Source organism: Acanthopagrus latus, chromosome 6, assembly GCF_904848185.1.
Source record: "Acanthopagrus latus isolate v.2019 chromosome 6, fAcaLat1.1, whole genome shotgun sequence".
In the NCBI taxonomy this organism is placed as follows: domain Eukaryota; kingdom Metazoa; phylum Chordata; class Actinopteri; order Spariformes; family Sparidae; genus Acanthopagrus; species Acanthopagrus latus.
The window spans coordinates 8,533,209-8,556,931 of record NC_051044.1 but is presented as its reverse complement, the minus strand read 5'-3'; the positions used below and the strand labels follow the sequence as shown (position 1 = coordinate 8,556,931).

The 23,723-nt window shown below is 41.9% G+C and overlaps 1 protein-coding gene across 10 annotated transcripts in view; it reads left to right on the top strand.

Annotated features, from left to right (window-relative positions):
- nav1b (neuron navigator 1b) overlaps positions 1-23,723 on the top strand; it is a 97,098-nt gene that overhangs the window by 69,791 nt on the left and 3,584 nt on the right. For 3 of the 10 annotated variants that reach the window (XM_037099792.1, XM_037099797.1, XM_037099799.1), the window contains 27 exons: positions 1,068-1,218; positions 2,426-2,726; positions 4,846-5,596; positions 6,125-6,538; positions 8,081-8,122; positions 8,221-8,381; positions 8,874-9,044; positions 9,845-9,897; positions 10,256-10,279; positions 10,746-10,823; positions 11,890-11,901; positions 13,499-13,582; positions 13,925-14,036; positions 14,140-14,261; positions 15,181-15,189; positions 15,847-16,022; positions 16,175-16,331; positions 17,173-17,371; positions 18,439-18,539; positions 18,630-18,725; positions 19,168-19,336; positions 21,559-21,794; positions 21,908-22,062; positions 22,156-22,227; positions 22,887-23,083; positions 23,218-23,336; positions 23,477-23,674. In XM_037099792.1, the coding sequence (XP_036955687.1) occupies positions 1,068-1,218; positions 2,426-2,726; positions 4,846-5,596; positions 6,125-6,538; positions 8,081-8,122; positions 8,221-8,381; positions 8,874-9,044; positions 9,845-9,897; positions 10,256-10,279; positions 10,746-10,823; positions 11,890-11,901; positions 13,499-13,582; positions 13,925-14,036; positions 14,140-14,261; positions 15,181-15,189; positions 15,847-16,022; positions 16,175-16,331; positions 17,173-17,371; positions 18,439-18,539; positions 18,630-18,725; positions 19,168-19,336; positions 21,559-21,794; positions 21,908-22,062; positions 22,156-22,227; positions 22,887-23,083; positions 23,218-23,336; positions 23,477-23,674 (4,360 nt within the window). The remainder of the gene's footprint in view (positions 1-1,067; positions 1,219-2,425; positions 2,727-4,845; positions 5,597-6,124; positions 6,539-8,080; positions 8,123-8,220; positions 8,382-8,873; positions 9,045-9,844; positions 9,898-10,255; positions 10,280-10,745; positions 10,824-11,889; positions 11,902-13,498; positions 13,583-13,924; positions 14,037-14,139; positions 14,262-15,180; positions 15,190-15,846; positions 16,023-16,174; positions 16,332-17,172; positions 17,372-18,438; positions 18,540-18,629; positions 18,726-19,167; positions 19,337-21,558; positions 21,795-21,907; positions 22,063-22,155; positions 22,228-22,886; positions 23,084-23,217; positions 23,337-23,476; positions 23,675-23,723) is intronic. The other 7 variants (XM_037099795.1, XM_037099801.1, XM_037099794.1 and 4 more) reach the window with 6 other exon arrangements.

Below are 23,723 nucleotides of genomic sequence, written 5' to 3'. Positions count from 1 at the left end.
AATCTTCAAACTGACCATATTACTATTACTGCTCATTATGAGATTGTAGGATGTGCATTGGTGGGTTAAGTTAGATTTATTCACATTTATGTTTGTTAACTGCAGTAAAGGTTGCAAACTTTAAAACCAGTGATTCATCGATAGTAGATCAAGAGAAAATTAATTTGCCAGCTATTTTGCTAACCATTTGATTGTTTTAGTAATTTTTCAAGCACTTATTTCAAGCATTGGGTGGTTCCAGCTTTATAATTGTAAGGATTTGCTGCTTTTCTTCATCCATTATGACAGTAAATGAAGAGTATTTGTGGTCTTTGGACTGTTGGTTTCACAGTTTTGGCATTTTTATGGAATAATGATTAATCAGACTGCTTGTTATGCGTTTTCCAAAGAAGCTGTTGTGGTTTAAGTGTGGAGTAAATTCCAAACACAAGAACTGATTTAATGAAGAAATGCAACAAAACGACATTTTGATGTTAGCACAGCACATTAATGGATGACACAGGATGGCTGCCTGACACAAAAATACTTATTTTGATGATTCTGAGCCGTAGCAGAGTCATCATAATGAATATTTTACAGCCTCTGGCACCATAATTGTGTATGTTCTGGCTTACTAGTAAGCCCAGTAGCTCTTGATGAAGTAGAAGCTCCAACTCCAAAGTGCTAGATTTAAATAAAAACCCATATTTGATGCACAAATGCAAGAAAATATTTTGAGAACAAGTACATCATGGGACAGGTGATTAGAAAATAAGTGAAAAACTTTTACTTTATGTCATAAACACGAGACATCCACTCTTGCAGCCTTGGTCAACATATGGTCTGGAGCTCTGATGTATCAGTTGAATCAGAGCAGCTGCGGCCATGTTGGAATTACCTGCTTGTTTGAGCATGTGGCCTCCTCCAGAGACAGCTTACAGCGGACAGATGGACATATCACTGTCACTGCCAGCCTCCTCTCCCTCTAAACACAGATTTCTGCTGCTTTACATTTTCTTCATTCACATGTTTGCCATTCACTTGAGGAGAGCACATTTTTGCTGAGTGGTCACTCTGTCTTGTTTCAGTTGGGACGAGAGCAGCTCCATCAGCAGCGGGCTCAGCGACGGTGATGGCGAAGGCTCGGAGAACCTCAGTTCAGAGGAGTTCAACGCCAGCTCCTCCCTCAACTCCCTCCCGAGCACACCCCTGGGATCCAGACGCAACTCTTCTGCTATGGTGAGCCGAAATTCAATACCGGACAGTCTGTGACAACGTTTTGCTAGCCTTTGTCTTGTTTATTTTGTGAAGGCAGTGCTAAAGATTGCAGCCAACGCCTTTATCTGAAGCATTTTTGACACTTCACTCTGTGATTTACTTTGTATTGTGTGTTAGATGCGAGACCACTGTTTTGACAAGGCCGCGAAAAGACACCACAGACCTGATCTCTGTCATTAAACCGAAACGAAAGAGAAACACAATCTGTCACAGTGCAGTAAATTTTTACCACAGCAGCTCCATGTCCTGTTCAGAAAATGACTTGTAAACTTCCGGTGGTTCCACTGAGCCTTAAAGCCCCCCTTCACAAAAAAATGTGCTTTGCTTATTGTTCCAACCTTCTGCAGGATGATATGCAGAGTTGAACACTAGAAGGCTGTTATAAGATTCACTTCTAAAGGTGGAAAATTTCTCTTCGCTTAGCCTCAAGTTTAAGGCATGCATTCATAACAACGAGATCAGTAGCCAGTCGTGATCCAACATGCTGTGTACAACAAACACAGGGTGGACTTGGCATGATAAATTCTGTAGACATTTGTGCAACACAGTACAAAGATAGATTTATTGATAATAAAGTTAATCCTTAGTTGCAGCCCTAGTTCACTTTGGTGAAGTGTTAGTTGTTTTTACCTTGTCGACAGGTAAACATTTTGTTTTTTTGCTTACTTACAGAATGCTCAGCGGGAAGAAATGAATGTTAGTGCTACTCAATGAGCCATCTGTCGCTCTATAGCACATTTACAGGATGCCAAGAAGCAGCATGCCCAATTTTGTCCTCAGTGCCACCTCCTCAGTGCACCACATGACAGTTTTCTATTAAAGTGTAGCTGTCTTTTTTTTGTCCTGCTTTACAAAATATAAAGGCTCCAGCTCTCCTCTATTCTTACATTTTCTCTCTAATTCTTCACTGTGTTGGTTTATCTCAGAAAGTGTTAAATCTATAGATACTTGTTCTCATTTTTTTTTTTTTTTTTTTGTCATCCATCCTTTGTTTTCCTCTGTGGTTTTCTTTAATCCTCTCGTGGCATATCATCCTATCTCTCCCTCCTTCCCACTGGAATGCAGCTGAGATGAAACAAAGATTACAGACAGCAGTCAGTTCCGTAGATAACACGGACCATGACTGATGCCTCCCCGCACTGTGCCTCTTCTCTTCCTCCCTCTGCAGCTCCGCACCGATGCAGAGAAGCGCTCCCTGGTGGAGAGCGGACTGTCTTGGTACAGCGAAGATGGCAAAGCCAGCCACAAACTCAGTAGTAGCAGTTATGACACGGGGAGTCTCAAGACGGAGGCCCCCAGCAAGTGGAGAAAGAAGCCTCCTAGTCTCAGCGAAGAGCCAGGCAGTAAAGGAGAGCTGAAGAAGCCTCAAAGTTTGGGTCAGCCAGGAAGCTTCAAGAAGGGTCGTAACCCTCCTGTAGGCGTGACGTCCCCCATCACCCATACCTCTCAGAGCACGTTGAAAGTTGCGGGTGAGACATGTTATATCCCCACTATACATCTACACGTCTCAAAATGTCCTTTTCCTCTCCTGTACTGATGCAGTATATTCCTGCTGTTATAAAAGGAACAGTTCACCCAGAAGAAGAAAATCAGTCATTATCTAAACAACTGAAAAATTTGAGACTTTTGACAAGCTCCATATAGCTTGTCAGGCATAATCCAAGTGTCCAAGAAGCCCTGAGATGCCCAATATTTACCCTGCAGTCAAGCTTAAGCACCCACCTCAGACAGGGTGCATGCTAAAGCTTGAAGCTTAGAAGCTACAGTGAAGGTTTGAGCTTAAAAAAGGGTGTAAATAATGTCTTTTCAAATATTTTGGGGGATCTTGGGGCTTCTGGACACTTGTGCTATGATTAGCTTTATGGAGTCATTTTTATGTTTTAATTTTCCAGTTTTTACATTTTAAAACAAGTCCCAATCTACGTAACTGTTCTAGGAGTGAGCTCTTTTGCTGTAATGCTCCAGAAATGCTTTGTGGACTACAAAACATCATCAGACTTTCCATTAGCATCGAAGTGAATTTAGATTTGTTGAGGAACTATTCCTTTTAACCTGGTTTTAACTGCTAATTCTATGTTGTCCATTATTTCTTTGTATGCTGGATCCAAATATAAAACAGAGCCTGTTTGTAGAGCAGCCAAGGCGGATATCTGCTTGGTATCAAGATGAATACAGAAGTGTACCCTTTAGCGTAAGCAAGGTTTTGATTTGTAGCACAGCGCAGAATACTGAAGGGAAAAAATGCACCATGAAATCAACTTCATTGAAAAATCTCAGCTTAAAAAGCCAGAGCCATCTTTCTGCTATTGTCTCAGAGAAAAGCCTGTTACACATATGTCTGCAGAGATGCAGAGTATTTGTGTAATCCCTGGAAAAAAGCATACCATGATTAAATAATGGGTTAAAATTGAGTTCCAGTGCCAACATTTCTTGGCATTTTCTTGTTAGTTTCCCCCAGCTTCAAATCAGTCTGATTGTATATGTTCTGGCTGTAGTTTTAACAGTGGGAAAATGTTCCAGCAGATGAACTTTTTAAGGTTTAGAGAACGACTCAAGAGGTCAGATGTGTTGCATTTGCTTTTATGAATATATTCCAACTTTACCTTCAGCCTTAACCCTTTTATCTTTTAATGGTTGTTTCGATTACCACATATTTACTTTATTTTAATCCTCCGTAATGAGATTCAGATTTTGAACGTTTCTATGACTTGGATATGTCTTAGCATAAGGTAAAAAGATATATGTGTTTGAATGAATTTTGCTTTCAACTCCTAAACTCCTACTCCTAAAGTAAATACAGATGTTTTTTGCTTATATTCTATCTCAGCTGTGATGGCTAGTATGACATACATTTACTTGAAATGAAGGTGTCTAGTTAAGGGAGACATGATGTGTCACAGCGCAGATTATCCATTTTAGTTTTCAGTCCTTTAAGTAGGGTTGTCGTCATATTTATTCGTTCAGGTTTGCAGGTTTGAGTGACTGCTCACCAAGGTTATTATAGTGTACTAAAGTTAAACCAAAAACTAAAGCAGGTTGTTAAAAACAAAACAAACATTCTAGTTAAAGGCATGGGGGGTTGATTCTGGAGAAAGATAGTTGATTGATGCGTCTCATCCGCAGGTTGTCAAAAAACAAAGCTGTGGGTTTGAATTTCAGGCCAAAAGCATCAATATTTGATGACCTTGGAACAAGATTCAAATAGGGAAGGCATTTCTGGAGAAAGAAATGCCTTTTATCTGAAATAAAAATGGAAACTAACTGAAACCGTATTACTGCTGTACAGTACTGTACTTACAAACCTATCTACAGTAAGATCAAAAAAACGTCTGTCTGTCTGTCAACGAAATGTCTGAGGAGTAAAACTTTTTAAATATTGCTACCGATAAATACCGCCCATAAGCTCTGCTGGTCAACCCATCCAGTCTGTCTAAAGTAGCTTATTCTTTCAGGGTCAAGGTGGCAAAAGAGAAAACTGACCAGCCTTGATTTTCCCTGTATAATAACATGTTATTGTTATTAAAATTGCCATAACGTTGCTGTTGAATAACGTTGTCATTAAACTGTGTCTGTGTTTTTTTTTTTAAGCACCTAAATGTGAGAGGCCACTGGATAAATCCAAGATATCTCTTAAAACTGCTGGTCTACAGCGGTCTCGTTCAGACGCCGGCAGGGATCATCATGGAGAGCACCGCAAGCCCCCTTCAGGTCTGGTTAAACCCACGGCTGGAGCCTCATTCGGCTACAAGAGGCCACCGACAGCCACCGGTACCGCCACTGTCATGACAGCAGGGGGAGCCACCATCTCCAGTGGCTCTGCTACTGTGGGGAAAACCCCCAAGTCATCTGGCATCCCAGTGAAGCCTGTGGGAGGAGGACTACCCTCGGGTCGAAAAAACAGTTTCGATGCCAGCAGCGAGCAGAGCTTCCTGGGGCCAAACGCCCGAAACAGCATCCAGTACCGCAGCCTGCCTCGACCGGCCAAATCAAGCACGCTTAGTGTGATTGGTCGCCCGGCAACCCGGCCAGTCAGCGGTACCATTGACCCCGGTCTGTTGAGTTTGAAACCTGTGCCAATGGCCTCCACAGGCCCCAGAGTTAAAGAGCCCAGTAGCTGCAGCAGTAAAATGTCTAATCGAAGCACAGGTCCAGTGAACCAGACCGACCGAGAGAAAGAGAAGGAGAGAGCCAAGGCCAAGGCTGTGGGTGCTGACATAGACTGTGGTTCTCTGAAAGGAGAGGAGGCTCAGTCCACTGGAGAGTCTGCTGTCAAGCTGCACGGCCTGAGACGAACCAGCAGCAGCAAATACCCCGAACTGTCATCACCCACCACACCCAGGTCATTAAAACACTGTTTTAAAGGGTTGCTTCACCCAAATAATTTAAGAAATCCATAATTTTCTACTCTCTAGTGGTATCCAGCCATGCAGTAACTGGTTTTACAGGCTCATGGTTTCTGCTGCCGCCTCCACAGTCCAATGAAAGTACATGATTGAAAAACGAGATCTTAAAAAATTCAACAGCTATATCTCTTGCTACTGTGTCCTAGTTACTAGAAATACTCCCGAGCTCACTATAAAGATTTTTCTTCTTTCAATCAAAGACGAGGTCTAGAGTAATGGGAACATGTTTCTTTAGATTTATGTTGCTGTTGCAAATTTAGAAGCAGAAATCTCAAATACAACTGCAGCTTTCTGTCTATATGCTATACAGTGTTAAGAGTTAAGATAGAAGATCCTGAAATAAGTACATATTGTGCTCGTGCATGTGTCCAGTGATGACTTACAATATAATAAAGGTTATTATGAACATCATGTCCCAGGGCTCTCCCTATATTTTAACATCTCTTCATATGCCTGATCTCCAGGATGCTGAACACCAAGTCTCTGGGTCGTCCGCCCAGCTTGGCTCATCTGGACAAAGTCAACTCCAACAGTCTCGACTCCTGCGTGACGCTCCAGGACCTCCCGCCCAAAGTCCCCCCATACTCCAAGCTGCAGGACTTGGCTGGTTCCCACACATCCTCCCGTCTCACCCCCAGCCCTGCACCTGTGCTCCACATCGATTCCCCTGGCTCCTACACCAGTGACAGCCTGAGTGTGAGCGGGTCACCGCTGCTCTACCCCAAGCTGTCCATGCACCGCAGCATGGAGTCCCTTCCCCTGCAGATGAGCGTGCCTTCCAACTCCAGATTTGTTAGAACTGAGATATACAACAAGGAAGAGAGGGGTGCCGGAACCTGGGGATCTGCAAACAGAACCTCCCTCAACCTTGGGGAAACGTACGTATCATCTTAAGAAGTGTCTGATGTCCAAAATGTAATTCCATTATTTCCTTTGTCTTCAGTGTATGTTGGTGACTTGAATCTAAACAATATTCAAATTATTGTGAAGGAACAAATAACCAACTTTGTGGTAAGATGTAGTCTAAGATCGAGCAGGAGTAGTAGAACCAGGCATCCTCATGTGATTTTGAAATAATCCCCTCATGGTTGTGTTTTGTTTGGCGCATTCAAATGGGATAAGACTGCATTTTACTCAATTTTACTGACATTATACCCCAGACATCATGTCAAGGCTCTACGCAACATTTCAGAAGCCATAGTAATAAAGTTGTTGGAGTTATTTTACGCACTTCCTGCATGTGTTACTACAAGCATAAATACACATTTACAGTGCATTTTAGATGATTGGTGGCAACATTTTGTTGACCCTAACCTCTGCTGTCGCCGATCTCATAGCACAGCTGCTGACTGATGTTCAACATCATGAGCCCTGATCAAATTTAGTACTTAAGTTATCCAACGACACACAACAGAAGTAAAAAAAGAAAAAAAAAAGGGAGTAAATAACTGAAATGTACACAAGACTAATTCTAATTGTAGGAGAAATATGGTAGGTCATTTGCAGAGGAAATTTGACTTTACTGTTTATGGAAATGTAAGATTAAGATCACGGACTTCCGCTGCAATAAATTCATGTTACTAGAGGTCCAAGTAATGCTTGTCCAGCATGAATGGGGCTTAAGTGAGAACTTCACTATTGTTTCTTATTCAAAAGATCTTGTTAATTTGCTCACTTATTATAGATTTGCCTCCAGGCCTCTTGATTCCCAATTACAAACATATATTTGCTACTCAAAGAAACAAGGATGGGAAAATGGTCCACAAGATTGTGTTCTTAGAAGATAAATGGTCAACCTGTGATAATCTGTGCTGGCAACCAAGTGTTTCTGAAATGTACATTTGCAAAGACACCTTATTCTTTCCTCTGGTGTATGTTAAAGAAAGTACAAGTGCACACATAAGTCAGAAAGAAATAATTGAAGAGGAAATAGTTATTTGAGTAAAAATAACATGGCCTTTTTCCATCTTCCAGTGAACCAAGACTTGTTGAACTAACAACACTTTTCCATAGTGTGTGAAATATAATTTGTGAGAACTGTTTCAGCTTGAAAACGTCCAACAATGAGCTGTAAGTTCCTTGGCAGCAGACGTACCCGCACTCCATATTTTATGTGTGTTTTTCGGGAAGAGAGACTCTGCTGTGTCATTTAGAAGATGGAGGGCTGGATCTGTCAGAGGATTTCTGTTTGTCAAAGTGGAGATGAGTTATTTTCTGCCAAAGGAATATACTTTTAGGCAATCCCATGCTGCGTGTATGAAAGTGCCCAGTGTCCCATATGGGGTAGATGTACAAAAGGGGATTAGAGGATAAACCCATGCGATGTCTTGCCCAGGTGCTATGGTAAAATGACTTGAAAAGAATTGTTCAAAATGACTGTTAATGTCCTATCGATAATGTTTTTATTCTCTTCTTTGCAGCTTACAAACAGACAGAAGTACTTTGCCGAAGAAAGGCTTAGAGTACGTCAAAACAATTATCATTCCGGCATCCAAAATGAAGTCTCTCACTGTGATGTTTCTTCACCGTCTGAAGTTTAAAATGACCTCTCTTTCCTCAGACGCTATGGCTCAAGCCTGTCAGATAGTGACGGAAGCAAACCGGGCAGGCGCCACTCCCACACCACGGTCAGCATGACAGAGAGCGATAGCCCCCCTCAGCTGCCCTCTCCTACCCGCCCTCTCCACCCCTCCTCCGGCAAGGCTCCTCTCACCAACGTGGGTGAGTCTGCTCGCTCCATTTGTCTGCCAAGTTCTAAAAACACTCCCCGTTTGAGCTTTGAGAGTAATGAGGCTTGAAATCTTTGATAAGCCATCCGTCTTATCCTTGATTATTATTGAAGACTGGAACGTTGGATTCATACTGAGAGGGAAGTCCAGCCTCGTTATCACAGTTAAGAAACGTTGACACAAGTTGTCAAGTATAGATCCAGTTGTGTCTGAATGATGAAGTGACGACGGCACCAGATTTGACTGTGAATATACCTTCTCATATCTTTACTCAGACTGGAGTTTAAGTCTTAAATATGCTGGAGATGGAGGCCATAGGGGGTCAAGTCAGGCTGTATTTATATCTTTGACTGTTGTGGAACCAAAGTGTTGCCTTTCACTGAGTCATCAGAATATGGATGCCATACTGAGTGTGTGTAAGTGTGTTTCTCAACTGCATCCTACAGCGTCATCTGTCTTTCCAAACATCTCTCCTATATGATAGTTGCCCCAATTTCTACCACCCCGAGGATATCGCGCTCCAACAGCATCGGCCCCCCCAGTGAGTCCGCCTGCGATCTCTATGGATCCTCCCCCCTGGGCAGCAGTATGTCCCTGGCTGACCGGCCAAAAAGCATGATGCGGTGCGGGTCTTTCCGCGAACAGGGGGATGATGGTGAGCATGCTCAGCCGGCCTCCCTGCAGGGGAGTCGCCCCACATGGCCTCAAATTAAACAAAGCTGTCTGCTCATACAGCACGCAGTCTGTTAGGCAAAATGTCAAGAGGACATGAGCAAGGAAAGTGGAGAGGAGTGGAGGTGCCTCCATTTTAGATTTGTAGACAGTTATGTAAGGCCTCAAGGCACTATCTGTGATCCAAATGTAAACAACAGGAGAGCCTCCACCAATAATTTAAGCCTGCTGTGTAATGGGCAGGACTTTTGATAAACATTAAATCCCTAGATCAGTCATTTTTCAGGCTCAATCGTCAAACTTTAGTTGGCTCCAGCTTCTTCACTGTAGGAATATGCCGTTTTTCTTTTTCTTTTATGGTGGTATATGAAGAGTCTTTGCATTTTTGGACTGTTTGTTGGACAAAAGAAGCAATTTGAAGACGTCCCTTGGGTCTCTGAGAAGTTGTGATGAGCAGTTTTGAAAAAATTTTTTAACCTTTTGATGACAAAACAATTGTGAAAATAAATATTAATGCAGCTCTAATGAAAAGTGAAGTGTTTTGGTGCCTCCATTTTAGATTAACAGACTTAAAGGCGTCATATATGATCCAGATGGAATCAACACTGGTGGCCCTTCTGTAGACCTTTCTCTATGATCATATTGCACAGCCCTATAGCATTTATGATAAATGATTGATTACTAATACTTATTTGATTTCTGGTTAGCTTAATGATAAAATTGCTTTTAATACAAATTAGTTACTTTTGATATTGAGTCTAATCTCCACCTTTCCTGTTTCAGTTCATGGCTCCGTACTGTCTTTGGCATCCAATGCTTCATCCAACTATTCCGCGGTGAGTAGAGTCATAATATGTTAATTGTAATTTTGCTTTTACTGGAGTTTAATGACTTTTTGACTTCAGTTTACACATTGTCCTGTCTTCAAAAGCAAAGTGATCACTTAAAAAAATCTTGCACTGCATAGGTAGGAGACCCTTTAATGCATTATATTAAAGTCTTCCCTAGTCGGTTACAAACCTCTTGGTGAACTAGTATTGAATTCTGTGATCAGACAACTATTCATTACTTGTTCCTAGTTTGTATTTCACTGTTGTTGTGTCCCTTTTACAGTGGATAAACAACTGCCCGTAAAGTTAATGCCCTCCCTTATCCCTGTTTATTGTCTATTTGTTCTCACCATGCCTTCTTAAGAATGAGGACAGGATACAAGGAGAGGTAAGGCCGACATGCCAGTGATGCTTCAACTCACATTGTGCCTTTCCCTCTGCGTCATCTGTCAGTGATATCCTGTTGAAATGGCCCCATTCATCAGATTCTGTTATCAGTGCTCACTGGAGTCTGTGACCGCAGAGCTCATAACCCAGTTCATTTTGTTTTATCTCTAATATTCTTTGTCCCTTTGCAACACCTGCTAACATTTGATAAAGACATTTTTTTAGACCTCATAAAATTCTCAGTGCATGAGGAAAGTGGTAAAAATCCACTGTCATCCCTTCATTAAACATTTTCTATTGGTCTGAAGTGATAACCCATTTCGTTGTTGGCATATTCTTTTTTTTTGTTTCTCAAAACAAAACAACCCATGTTAATGCATTCAGTTGTTGGATTGTCTAAGTTTGCTCCTGATGCTTAATAAAACATTGTCCATACAGCTTGGGCTTACTTTCAATTCTGTCCACAGCAAATCCGCAAGTTGAGGCGAGAGCTGGAGTCCTCCCAGGAGAAGGTGGCCGACTTGACCATGCAGCTTACTGCCAACGTATGTAGGATTTTTATTTCTTTAAAGATCTCCTTTTGGAATAAACCTTTTTTGTTGATGTGTTTCCAAAATTTTGATTACACCTCCTCTAAGTCATTTAGCCAACAACCAACCTCGATACAGAAACCCCATGCAAGAGTCGTATCTGATATCTGCACTGCATTTCTGTGAGGGTGAGATGTGGGGAAAATATGGTGTGAATCCTTGCTCTTTACTCTGGCCTCTCTCCAGTCTGCACTGAGCAAGGCCCGCTAGTCATAAGATATCCAGGGCGCGCTAACCTACTCAGGGCTTTTGAAATGATATTTTTGAGCCTTTATTTGATAACCAACAGTCGTGACACAAAGGTGGCACAACATGAAAAAATTATCCCTAGATTGGGTTTATGGTCAGCAACATAACTGCTAGGCCCCAATGTTTCAGCTCTCTCACTCCCAAGTACATCTGTCCACTGTTAGACACTAGTTTAACATTAACTCTTTGATTGAACCAGCTGATAAATGTTTAACCTCTGCTTCTACTGACTCCAGGGTTCCCATGGGTCCTTGAAATATCGTAAACAGACATGGGTCGAGGGATCGAATTGATATATTTTGCTGATGTAAAGAAATTTAAGTTGCTATGATATGATTTACTAAACAAATAATGTCGGGGTCCTTCAATTTTTTTAGTGAGTCAGCCTGGAAGGACCTTGAAAAGTCACTGAATTTGAAGTTTAAGACGGTGTGGGAACCCTGACCCTCACTCTGCATCTTTTAGATGCCTGTTTGAATCACGCTTTAACACTTCCCTAGCACTGATCCTGATCTAATAATAGCTACCAATAAGAACCACAGTCTCCTATTTCACTGTTTTACCCACTGCCCCTTCTAAACAACTAACCTGAGTGTTTTGAACAACATGTGTGACTGTATGAAGCCTGTCTGTGTGTGTCTTCCTCTGTGTGTTTTACTGTTTAATCCCTTGCCTAATGCTACTGTCCCTTTTTTTGATCCGTTCTTGGCTGGACTCGCTGCTGCCCCCTGCCTGCCTCCCGCTGACCCGCACCTCTGGATGCTGGGTGTAGCAGCAAGGCCAGGTTTGTTGGACTGTTGCTCCCACAGCAAACTGTGTTGCTTTCGCATGTTTCTGAGCGGACGTCAAGCTGACGAGTCGTTGTCATCTGACATCTCTGTCGGGCTCGCTGTGTGGCACCGCTGTCCTCATCACCTCCCATGAAGCATGTTGACAAAGTAGCACATAATTGTGTTTTTCATTATGTTTTTTTTTCAGCAGTCTTTTAATCAATCATTTTGTCTCATATAATTTTGAACTGAAAATCTTTGGACTGCTGGCCAGAGAAATCTTCATATTGTTCAAATTTTTAGAGGATTTTCTGCAAAAAAACAAATTCTTGGCCTATTTGCTATATTGACAGCTGAGCAGTTATGAGGATAATTGTCCTTTTAATTGTCTGTCAGTCAAGAAATTGATTGACCAACTAATTTTCAGGGCACCAATTTCCAACTATTTCCACTATTTCTGACTTTTCTTAGATATGAAGACTAATTAGGTATCCCATATACAACTGTAATCTTGGGGATACAACTTCTAGACATTTGAGAGAAATGAATAAGAAGATAAATTGAGATGAGTACTTTCTGGTGATATAACAAGCTCTCAAGCAGCCACAGCGGAGGTATACAGGTCATCGAAAAAGATGGATAGATTGCTGATTATATTTTATTGAGTCGTTGCGGCTGTTGTGCCCCATGAAAGTTTTCTCTTTGGAGGTCAATAACATCAAACGGGTTCAACAGTGGCGAGATTTTATGTTATTAGATAAATATGACCATAAAGAAACACCTGACCAAGGCAACCACAAAATTAAATGAAGGAAGGGAATAAGAGGCTAACCAAATTTAACAAAAGGAAAGGAACAACTAAACAACGGGCTGTCGGTGCTGGGAAACCTCCCTAAACTTTAAACATAATGATAATGATGAACTTTATTTATATAGCAGTTCTCCTAACAAACTTACAGAGGTCTTTATAATAGAAAATGAAACCAGACAAATAAAATAAGAAAAAGTAAAAACAATCAAATTATCATATTATATACAAAGATATGACAGTATAAATAACAATAAGAACACGTTTCAAACAGCTCAGAAAGCTTCCACAAAATAAGTGTTCTCAGAGAGTTTAGTTGGAGAGAGGAAACGAAGTTAAACAGAAGTAATACTGCAAGAAAAAGGGACAGTCTGACCCACCATTATCATTTTGTTGACAAATTCTTTAACATCGGTGTCAGCCATGAATTTTAGAACATTTTTAATTGCTACCACTCTCACCACGATGAGCATTAATAGTGTGAGACATCTTTGCCCAAAGGTCAAACATGCTACATGACGTTGATGAGGTCTGCCCCTCATCGCCACGCAGCTGTCCTCCCTGACCACCATTACCCTAACGCCCTCTTTCATCTCTGACATCATCCACAGCTGTCCACTGCTCCATCCCCACCCTCCTCTCGCAACAGATGGAGAAAAGCCATTTGCTTGATGTTTCTGTGAGCGTGTGAGGCTGCAGACAGATTCGATGCAGCTGGTGACTCATACCTGTCTGCTGTCTCAACCCCCCTACTCTTCTCTCTCTGTCTCTGCCTCCTCCTACCTCCATCTCCTCCTCTAAAGGCTAATCTGGTGGCAGCGTTTGAGCAGAGTCTGGCGCTGATGACGGCGCGCCTGCAGACCCTGTCGGTCTCCTCGGACCAAAAGGTATCCCGGTGATATCATGATGTAAATGAATGTTGTACAATTAGTGACATGACAAAGAAACAAACCATTAAAGAACAATTGAAAGGCCGAAATATGTGGTGGTGATGATGATAAAGTACATTCTTTCAGTTAAAGAGAAGCTTCCAAGTGACGTAGTTTTCTTGAAATGAGATGTGTCAAAGGTATGGCAGGATTTTCAGGTTGTCACCAGCCACTCACCACAGCCTGACATCGTCGCTGACAGCGAAAAGACATTCCTCAATCCTCGGTTCGGAAGAATCCTGGTTAAGTTGCCAGCCTGTGAGCTACCATGAACACATAATAATCATTTTCTCTCCTCAGGAGTCTGAGCTCACTGAGCTGAAGGATACCATTGAGATTCTGAAGGTCAAAAATACAGAGGCCCAAGAAATCATTCAGGGGGCTCTCAGTAATCCAGAAATGACACCTAAAGGTACAGAATGTGCAGCGGGATGTGCAGTATGATTAGGAACTGGGCTCCAAAAACACACAAAGAGGTGAACATTTAATGTGCTCTCTCTTATTCTAATATGTAGAACTGCAGATCAATCGTCAGAACTCCTCAGAGAGCATCTCCAGCCTCACCAGCACCACCAGCCACTCCAGTATGGGTAGTCTTAAAGAGCAGGAGGCCAAGAAGAAGAAGAAGAAAAGCTGGGTGAGGACACATTTGAAATATTGCTTTGTGTCTAAGAGTTCCATCAGAAGTCCCAACATACTTTCCTGCGAGAGAGAATTTTGCAGCAGTTTATGAATCAGATGTTTCGTCCAAATCACTAGAGAAAAGGATGGAAGCTGTCGAGCAGTTTTTGGTATTGAATTGTAATGTTCAGCATTTCATGGTTTGTGAGGTGTCTGATCGATGTTATCAGTGCAGATTTAGCGCCTTGATAAGAAGAAGAATCTTTTATTTACATCACATATCGTACAATGTATAACATAAAGGCAGTGTACGCACCCGGGAACACACTCCACTTCTTAGCCAATGGCACTGACTGCAGGATCCATCTCATGTAAATGTTTTGATCACCCCTTGATTATCAAATTTCAAGACTGAAAGGATTTTTTTTTTAACTTGCTCGTACTGTACAATATGTGCATTTGCATGCAGGACTGAATAATACAATTTTATAACAATATAACAACAAGCACAGGATTAGAAATAAAAAATGACAGGATACAAATCCAAAGATCAACCAATATTAAGGGACAACTCTGGTTTAAAAATGATAATAATAAATTGGGATGCAGTGTGACACATCAAATCAAATCTTTGTACTGTTTTAGTTCGACTGCATGTCAACATTAAGTTGTATTTGTGTTTTACGCAGCAACTCTTTTCTGAATGAATGGTTGTATTTAAAAACGTATTAAACGTGATAAGTTAATGTTAGACCAGTGGCCTGATAATAGGCCACTTGTGAGCTATTATCAGTATTTATTATGGTTAATTTGATCTGATGACCCAGTTTGTTCTCCTGCATGTGTGTGTCGGCTTCTCCTCCTACTCTTGTTCCAAATCTGTTATTAAGTATGACTCTGGTCTCTCCCTCATGCTGCCCTGCTTTTTATTTTAGGTCTTTGAGGTGAGTGATGTTGCTACAGTAAATAAACCCCCACACACCCTCCTCCCTTTTCCCCAGCCCACATGCACTTAGAGTTACTGTTGTTCAGGTCTTTCAAAAGTTGATTTGTTGAGTCACATCGTATCGTATTCTGATCATATCGTAAGATTAGATTACAGAATCCTGGTTTTATGTTCTGCATTTAATCGGCATGCCGTTAAACTGTTCTTTATACTGAGATCAAATAGTTCAGTGAGGTTAACAGCTACTTTTTTAGAAACTTATATGGTTTCAGAGACTATTTCATACTCTCTCACTCTTCATTTGAACATCTTGCATTTGTGTGTGATGAGCAATAATGATTGATGTGTTTTGTTTTGATTTGATCCATTTTTATCCTTCCAAATGTCACATTTAAGTTTGGGTTTGGACAGTTATATCTTCCAGCTGTCAACTCAGAACTGTACAAATATATGAAACCCGCTGGCTACATAAATTAGGAATGAAGGAAGTCTGTATCAGAAGGTTAACAGGAAACAAGTGTGGATGACAACTCTCAGTGGGAAACAAGGCTTATCTGATATAAGCAGCTCAACACGACTGCTTCATAGAGCTGCTTATTAATTCAGAGTTTTTAGATGCATCAATTGTTCAGTTTCATATTTCTTCTCCATGCAGTTACGCAGCTCCTTCAACAAGGCCTTTAGTAAGAAGGGCTCCAAGTCAGGGCTGTACTCTGACATAGAGGAAATCGCCACCCCTGAATCCTCTGCACCTTCCTCCCCAAAAGTCCACCATGTTGGAGACAACACTGCATCGTCAATTAAATCCTCCACCTCTGCATCATCATCAGGGTAAACCTTTCCCCCTCTCCCTGACTCAACTGACACTGAATCACAACAGCAAATAATTTGAATCACACGAGTCGCTGTCCCTCTGAAAATTATTCTGATGATCTTTGCTGCCATCACACGCCTGTAATGCTATTTGACTTGAACATCTCCAGACTCTGTGAAGGCGGCGATGTGCAGGATGATAAGGTCGTGACAGAGCTGCGATCGGAGCTGTGGGAGAAGGAGCGCAAACTGACTGACATCCGCCTGGAGGCACTGAGCTCCGCCCACCGCCTGGAGCAGCTGCAGGAGGCCATGACCAGCATGCAGGTTGGTGGAAGAATGGTCAGTTAAGCTTGGTTACCTTTCAGTGCCCACAGTTCACCTGTGGAGTTGGTATAGGTATGCTGCCAAGCTTTTAATGCTCCAGTCCTTGTGCAAATACTAGAAGAGGACAGTGTTAGTTCACTTTGTACACATATTTTTGTTTTGATAGATTACTGTAGTATCTTCCACTTTGGCATATTTGCTTTATGACTTGAATACATCTTATCTACTTGATTTATGGATATATATATGGCTGTGTTCTTTATTTTGGCTATTGTCTACAATTATGGTAACATGTTATGGGTTCACTGTGTAATTCCTTTATTTATAGTTTGATGTTGAATGTATGTATGTGATTATTTAGGGCTGCTGCTAAAAATGGTTTCATTATCAGTTAATCTGCTGAATATTTACATGGTTAACTGAAATGTAAAAGAATATTTGAAAAAATGACACTCACATTTTCCAAGAGCCCAAATTGATGTCTTCAGATTGCAGTTTTTTTCCTCTTAACAACAGTCCATAACCCAAAAACTCTTAATTTACTTTCATAAATGACAAAGAAAGGCAGGAAATTCTTGCATTTACTTGACATTTTGTTGAAAAGATTGATTAATTGGCTGATTGTTTCAGCTCTACTGTTGTGTGAAGTGATCTCACACTGCCTTCTGTTTTGATTTAAGATGTATCTGGTTAATGTGTTTGAACTTAAATATCACCTTTAATATTACAGCTCTTTTTGGTGTGCTTTCAAAAAACACCAAACTCTGCTGGAGTTGTATTAGGGAAGAGGCGCTGTGACTTATCTCAATTAGTAACACTGTGTGTGTGTTTTTATCTGTAGAGGACAGTGGAGAATCTGAAGACTGAGAACGACCAGCTGAAGACGGGCGGTCTGTCCCCCTGTCCATCTCCCGGACCCTCAAGCTCCCCCTCCCAGTCCTCAGGCCTCACTGCTCTGGGAAGTTCATCACCTCGACAGTCGGTAGCCATGCACATGCCCAAGAGCTACAGCAGAGGGCTGAGTGAGGGGAGCACCTCAGGTACAGTTCAGTCGAGGACATGTTAACAATGTAAAGTGTGTGTACATTTATAGATCCACCTCCTGACCTGTAAATCTAGTCGTATAGTGAGTTATTTACAAGCAAATAAGAAGGCACACTGTATCATTTTTCTCAAGGGTTGGGCCTTGGAACTGGCTACTGAGAGAGGAATAAAGCTGTGAGTCAAAATCCAATAAGGGCAATTTATCAAAACATATGGCACCTTTAGAGCTGATGAATAGTCTGGTTATTCTGAGGAGTGTCAGCTGGAGAGTGCAAAAGATGAAGGAATGTTTTATTCTAATTAGTATAAAACCTCCTTGCGCCTGATGTACTAAAAGTAAAACAGCTTATTTTATCACACTGTTTACCACACAGATTAAATTAGATTTAGGCGCAAACATTAAAAAATGTTTTTAAACCTCCCTGGTTTGCCTCAGTAGCTCAGGAGTCTTCCTTCTTTGCAAACTCTCTGCTCGGAACCTATATTTTTAAAAGGTAGGAGGTGGATTACTACACCTCCCAAACATGAAGCAATGTGCTACACCTGTGTAAAACATGAATTATCAAAAATCTCTTCCTGATTTATTGTGTCATCTCAAGATTACTAATTTTCTCTTTATTATTCACTGGTATAATCTGTATTGTATCACTGTATTGTATCACTATTTATTTACTGAGAAATGTTTGTAAATATTTTTTATAATTAGATGATAAATGATTAAAGAGGCCTAGGCAATAGAGAGGAAATGTAAGGAAATACCAGGCAAGTGCAAAAAACAGTCCGTAGTGATGTTTCCCTGATAATAATCTGAACTTTCATTCATGTTATGATAAATCTTATTACTACTCTACCATTTTAAAAACATGCTGTCCACTGCTTTCATTTCGAAGGACAAATGTCGATACAAAATCTTGACTCAGGTAACCATAACCTTCAGGTGTAGCACTTCATGAGCCTCAATGCTGATTAACTAAAACAACCCTAAAAGCGAGACGCTGTCATACATGTTACATCATCTTTCTTTTGTTTTTCTGTCTTGTTCCTCTTTTCATTTCCTCCTCAGCAGACGCGTACTCTGCAGATACTCTCACTCTGTCCTCACAAAGAGACGATCACCGTGTCCGGGTGGTGGTGTGTGTTGCAGATTTACACGTCTTCAAAGATGTAAGTGTGTTTGTCGTCTGGCCCTCTCCAGCACAATAGACATCATTTAAGATCCACTTTTCACATGTTTGTGGCACTTCTTGTCAACAGGAGGTCAAACAGCAGGATTTCTTTGTCGGCACCGTCAGGGTGAACGGCAGGATGGACTGGCCCATGCTAGATTCAGCTGTCAGCCAGGCTTTCAAGGTGGGTCGCCATCTTCTGACAACTTTATTCAATGTGACCTGTCCGAGGACTGAATGTACAGATTGTATCTGGCTGCGCTCAGCTGCCACAATAAATTTAGCAGGTTGTTACTTCAGAGAGTTTGTCCACTGAACACTGCAGTACGGAGTCAAGTTGAAGTTTTATGGACAGACTTAGTCAAAGAGTTATTTTAATTTTACAGGCTGGCAGATCATCAAACACGATTGTGCAGGTCTTGTCGGTAGGAAACAGCTTGGTTTGATCTGTAGTGTGTCAGTGCCCAATAAAACAAAAGCCCTCATGAGGTGGATCATATTTGCTTTAGCCTTTGCCAGCTATTGGAATTTATAAAACCACACCAGGGGCACCGTCTGTCTGCAACCACAAGATCATATTTAGACAGAATTACTCACTTCTCTGGTTTCTCTTCTTTTCATTCCAGGTGTACATAGCCAAGGTGGACCCCACCTCCAGTCTGGGCCTGTCTACAGACTCCATCTACAGTTACAGTATGGGCCACATTAAGAGAGTGCTGGGTGGAGAAGCTCCAGAGACGCAGCCATCTCGCTGCATGTCCCGAGGCCCCACTGGCATCACCGTGGCTCTGAAAGGTCAGTGGGGAAGTAATTCAGTAACTGCATCATTTAAAGTCACATCAGATTTAAGATGTACAGATTTACACATTTATTTAGATGAAACAAAATGATTAGACTCAAGCGACAACCCTGAGGGCTGAACGATTAAGCAAACACGGAAGTACCAAAAACTGCACTTCCTTGTATGACCACTTGGGGCAAAAGCAAATCTATCTCCAGAGAGCCCATGTTAAAACTCTGAAGCAGAAGTAAACATGTTTGCTTCGAATAGTTTTTGGTCTCTAACATGAATTTCCCCGTTCATGAGAAGTGTACAGGAATTTAATATTTATATAACTCACTCAGTTAAAAGACATAAACATTTAAAGTTATACATAATTAAGGGCGTGGGTGCTTTGCGTCACAGTTAGCCGCTAGCTGTCAAGGTAGCAGTGAGTACCCAGGCTTCGCTCAGCCCGCTCAGCTCCACCACATTTCTTTGGCAGTTTTTTGGATCAGCTGGCAATTAGGCAGAGTCAGGCGATGGCGGCAGCCACCACACTGAGCCTCACAATGGCCCTTTAGAAACCTATGGCTAGGGACTCATCTATGTACAGTCTACGATTAGAATTCAGCAGTTACACATTGTTAATATAGAAAAATGTCAAGCAGGGAGATGAGTAAGTGCTAACTACAGTCCAGGCTCCAGTTCATTATTTTGTAAAAATCTATACAAATCCGGAGCAGCTTTTTACCTCCAGCCAATAACAATTTGGGCTAATGAGATGAGCTGCTTTATGCAAGTACCCAGACGTTGCCTTTCTGCAAAACTGAGCCTTGTGGACTCAGTTCAGCTTCTATTTTCAATGTCATCTCTTCAATTCGGAAACTGCGAACCCATATATAGTGTCAGCGCACAGATATTGATGGATCAGATGTCAATCGCATCTTTAGCTGCAGCCATGTTGTGAAGTGTTTATCTGAGATGATCCAAGTCTGACGAAGTGCAAATCCTCGTGTCTGTCTGCTTGTCATAGCAACACTTTAAGGCCTGCCTGTCTTTATTACCATTTTATACAGTGTTGGCTTTTTTGCTTTACAACTTGTTTACGTGTGATATGTATTCACTTACTTTGAATGGTGAGCTGACCTCAGTGTTGACCAAAACATCAACTCAGATGACCCTGTGTAAGCGGATGAACTCATCAGGACAACAACAGGATTTGGCCACAGTTTCAGATTTATACATATACATTTTATATATTTACCACTAGTAAAGATTTATAGTTTGTGACTAATATACTTTTTTTTTTTTTTAACTTTTTCTTTCATTTCTCACATCCCCTTTACATGTAAAATATTTCAAAATACAGTAGGTTTACCTTTCCCTTAATGAGGGGTTACAGTATTTAGAGGTTCTATATATTTAAACAATTCATGAAAATGAAAATGAGTATAAAAATAAATCAAAACAAATTAAATGTATGACAACACTGAAAACATCCAGAATAAATAACTAAATAAAACCAAAATAAAATTACACATGAGTTATTTGTAAGTTCACCTCACATAGATGTTTATATTCAGTCCAATGAACATTGGAAAATATCCACATTATTCCATTAGAAGACATTAAGTCTTACACAGGCCTACTGTAACAGCAGTGTTTTGTTTGCGAGTGGCACATGTGTTTAGTCCATCAGTGATTCTAAACCAGAGCTGTGACGAGCGGCGAGGCTCTGGCCCGGTAGTCGACCCCCTCTGCACCTTTTAGCATGCAGGAATGTAAGGAGCGAAGTGCTAAGAGAGCTGGGAAAGCAGCGACAGCCCAGACGGGACTCTGGGGAAACATGATCCCAGCGCTGCCAGGCCCAGCTGGTGGAGCAGGCTCAGACACATGGGCCCCAAAGATGTGAGGGAGGAACATTAGACTTCTGCAGGCTTGATGGGGTCGCACAGACTGCCTACTCTCGATGCAAAGTTATTTTAAGAGCCAAATTCTTGAGCTCCATGTTGCTTATAAAGGACATTTGAGGTGATATTAATTTGTTTTCACAACATCTTCTTACTCTGGCTCCTCCTGTTTGTAATGTATATTCATTTTGGTAAAGTTATCAACAGAATTCTTAGCGAGCACTTAAATATCAAGCACTGCAGTTACCACCAATTTAAATCTGTGCTGGGTGATTAGCAGGCAGTCATCAACTGCATTGTTTATGACATCACGGTTCGTTCTTGCTATTCCTCACTATGTTCAGGTTTGAAGGAGAAGTGTGTGGACAGCCTGGTATTCGAAACACTCATTCCCAAACCCATGATGCAACACTACATCAGTCTGCTACTCAAACACCGCCGTCTCGTCCTGTCGGGCCCCAGCGGAACGGGTAAGAGCTACCTCACCTCCCGGCTGGCCGAGTACCTGGTGGACCGCAGCGCCCGCGAAGTCACAGACGGCATCGTGGTCACTTTCAACATGCACCGGCAGTCATGCAAGGTGACACAAACTGACGCGCCGCATGAATCTGTGCAACAGCAGATTATTCGATGTGTCATGTTGTCGGCCTCCGTCACCATTTCTGTCCTTCTTTTGTTCCGTTCCTCCCTCAGGATCTGCAGCTTTATCTCTCCAACCTGGCCAATCAAATCGATCGGGAAAGCAACACATCAGACGTACCGCTGGTTGTTATTCTGGATGATATTCACGACCCTGGCTCCATCAGCGAGCTTGTCAATGGCGCTCTCACTTGCAAATATCACAAATGGTAAGCTTCGTATACGCAGCCTGAAACTATCTACACGAGCATATATGGAACTGGTCGATATAACCTACACTGTGATGCTGTTTCTGCCCTCAGCCCTTACATCATCGGAACGAGCAATCAGCCGGTGAAGATGATAGCGAACCACGGCCTCCATCTCAGCTTCAGGTTGGTTAAAGGAGCGGCTGCGGGAGTTTTTCCTCTCCTGCAGTATCGTATTTGTCCTGATTACACTGAGGTTACATCATGAGGCTCACTGTGGAGTAAACAAGTCGATTCAATAAAAACATCTTAAAGCAGATCAATAGTAAAGTATGACTTAATGTATTTATACGTATTCTGATACAGTGTGATTCAATACAGTTTGATTTAACTTGGTGCATAAAACAGTTTATGTAGGTTTTAATAAGAGTTGACTGAGTGACCCAAAAAAATGTAATACCTACAGGATAACATATTTGAAGTCTCTTGGTAGTAGCACCTCAATAACTGACAGCTGTGACTCACTTTTGTTGCTTTTGTCTGCAGTTTAATGGTTCACCTCACTGGATGTAGACTGAGTGTGAGTCTGCCTTTTTCAGGCTACAACCTTTGAGCTAACAGTACAAACAAACTAGCAGCTCTCAGCTTTCTTTTTGCAGGGATTTAGTCATTTTAACACTGTTTTGCAGGGCCATCATGCTGCATCCTAGGTTTAAAGAAATACAAACAAGCCAGAGTGATGTGGGTAAAATGGTCCATGGTGTGGCTAACAAACTAGCCTGCTCATGTACGTACGTAATGGTTCGTATTTCATTGACTTTTTGCCTGTTCTTTCTTCATCTTAGGATGGTGACCTTCTCCAACAATGTGGAGCCAGCCAACGGCTTCCTGGTGCGCTACCTGCACAGGAAGATGATGGAGTCAGAGGATGAGAAAAATTTGACCAACGAGGACCTGATCAGGGTGTTGGACTGGGTGCCCAAACTGTGGTATCATCTGCACGCCTTCCTGGAGAAGCACAGCACTTCGGATTTCCTCATTGGTATGAAACACACTCCTCAGGACAGGGCATGAAGAAAGTTATGTTTTCATTTTGTAGGGAACACTGACATCTTTATTTGTGCGGTGTGTGTGTGTCCTTTGATGTTCTTCTCTCTCCTCTCTCGTCCTCCTCAGGCCCCTGCTTCTTCTTATCCTGTCCCGTCACAGTGGACGAGTTTCGATCCTGGTTCATCGACCTTTGGAATCACTCTATTATCCCTTACCTGCAAGAGGGGGCCAAGGACGGCATCAAGGTGAGAAACGGAGCCAACAAGTCCAGAAAGTCTCCAGCTAGCATTTCATGTCTGCCCTGCAAAGTTTTAGTGGCTTCCACTTTCACAGGAAATGTTGCCCTCTTAATTTTACTGTAACTGCTATGTGGTGGCGCTTTCAGGTCCACGGCCAGAAGGCAGTATGGGAGGACCCGGTGGAGTGGGTGAGGGGCACGCTGCCTTGGCCGTCTGCCCAGCAGGACCAGGCGAAGCTGTTCCACCTGCCTCCGCCCAGCATCGGCTCCAGCAGCCCGGGTCAGTCCCTCGAGGAGAGGCCTCACAAGGAGACCCCTCCCAGCTCCATGGAATCTGATCCTCTGGTAAAAAGAGAGCGCTTTCTTTTGATTATTGTTTAATACTGCGAACTTG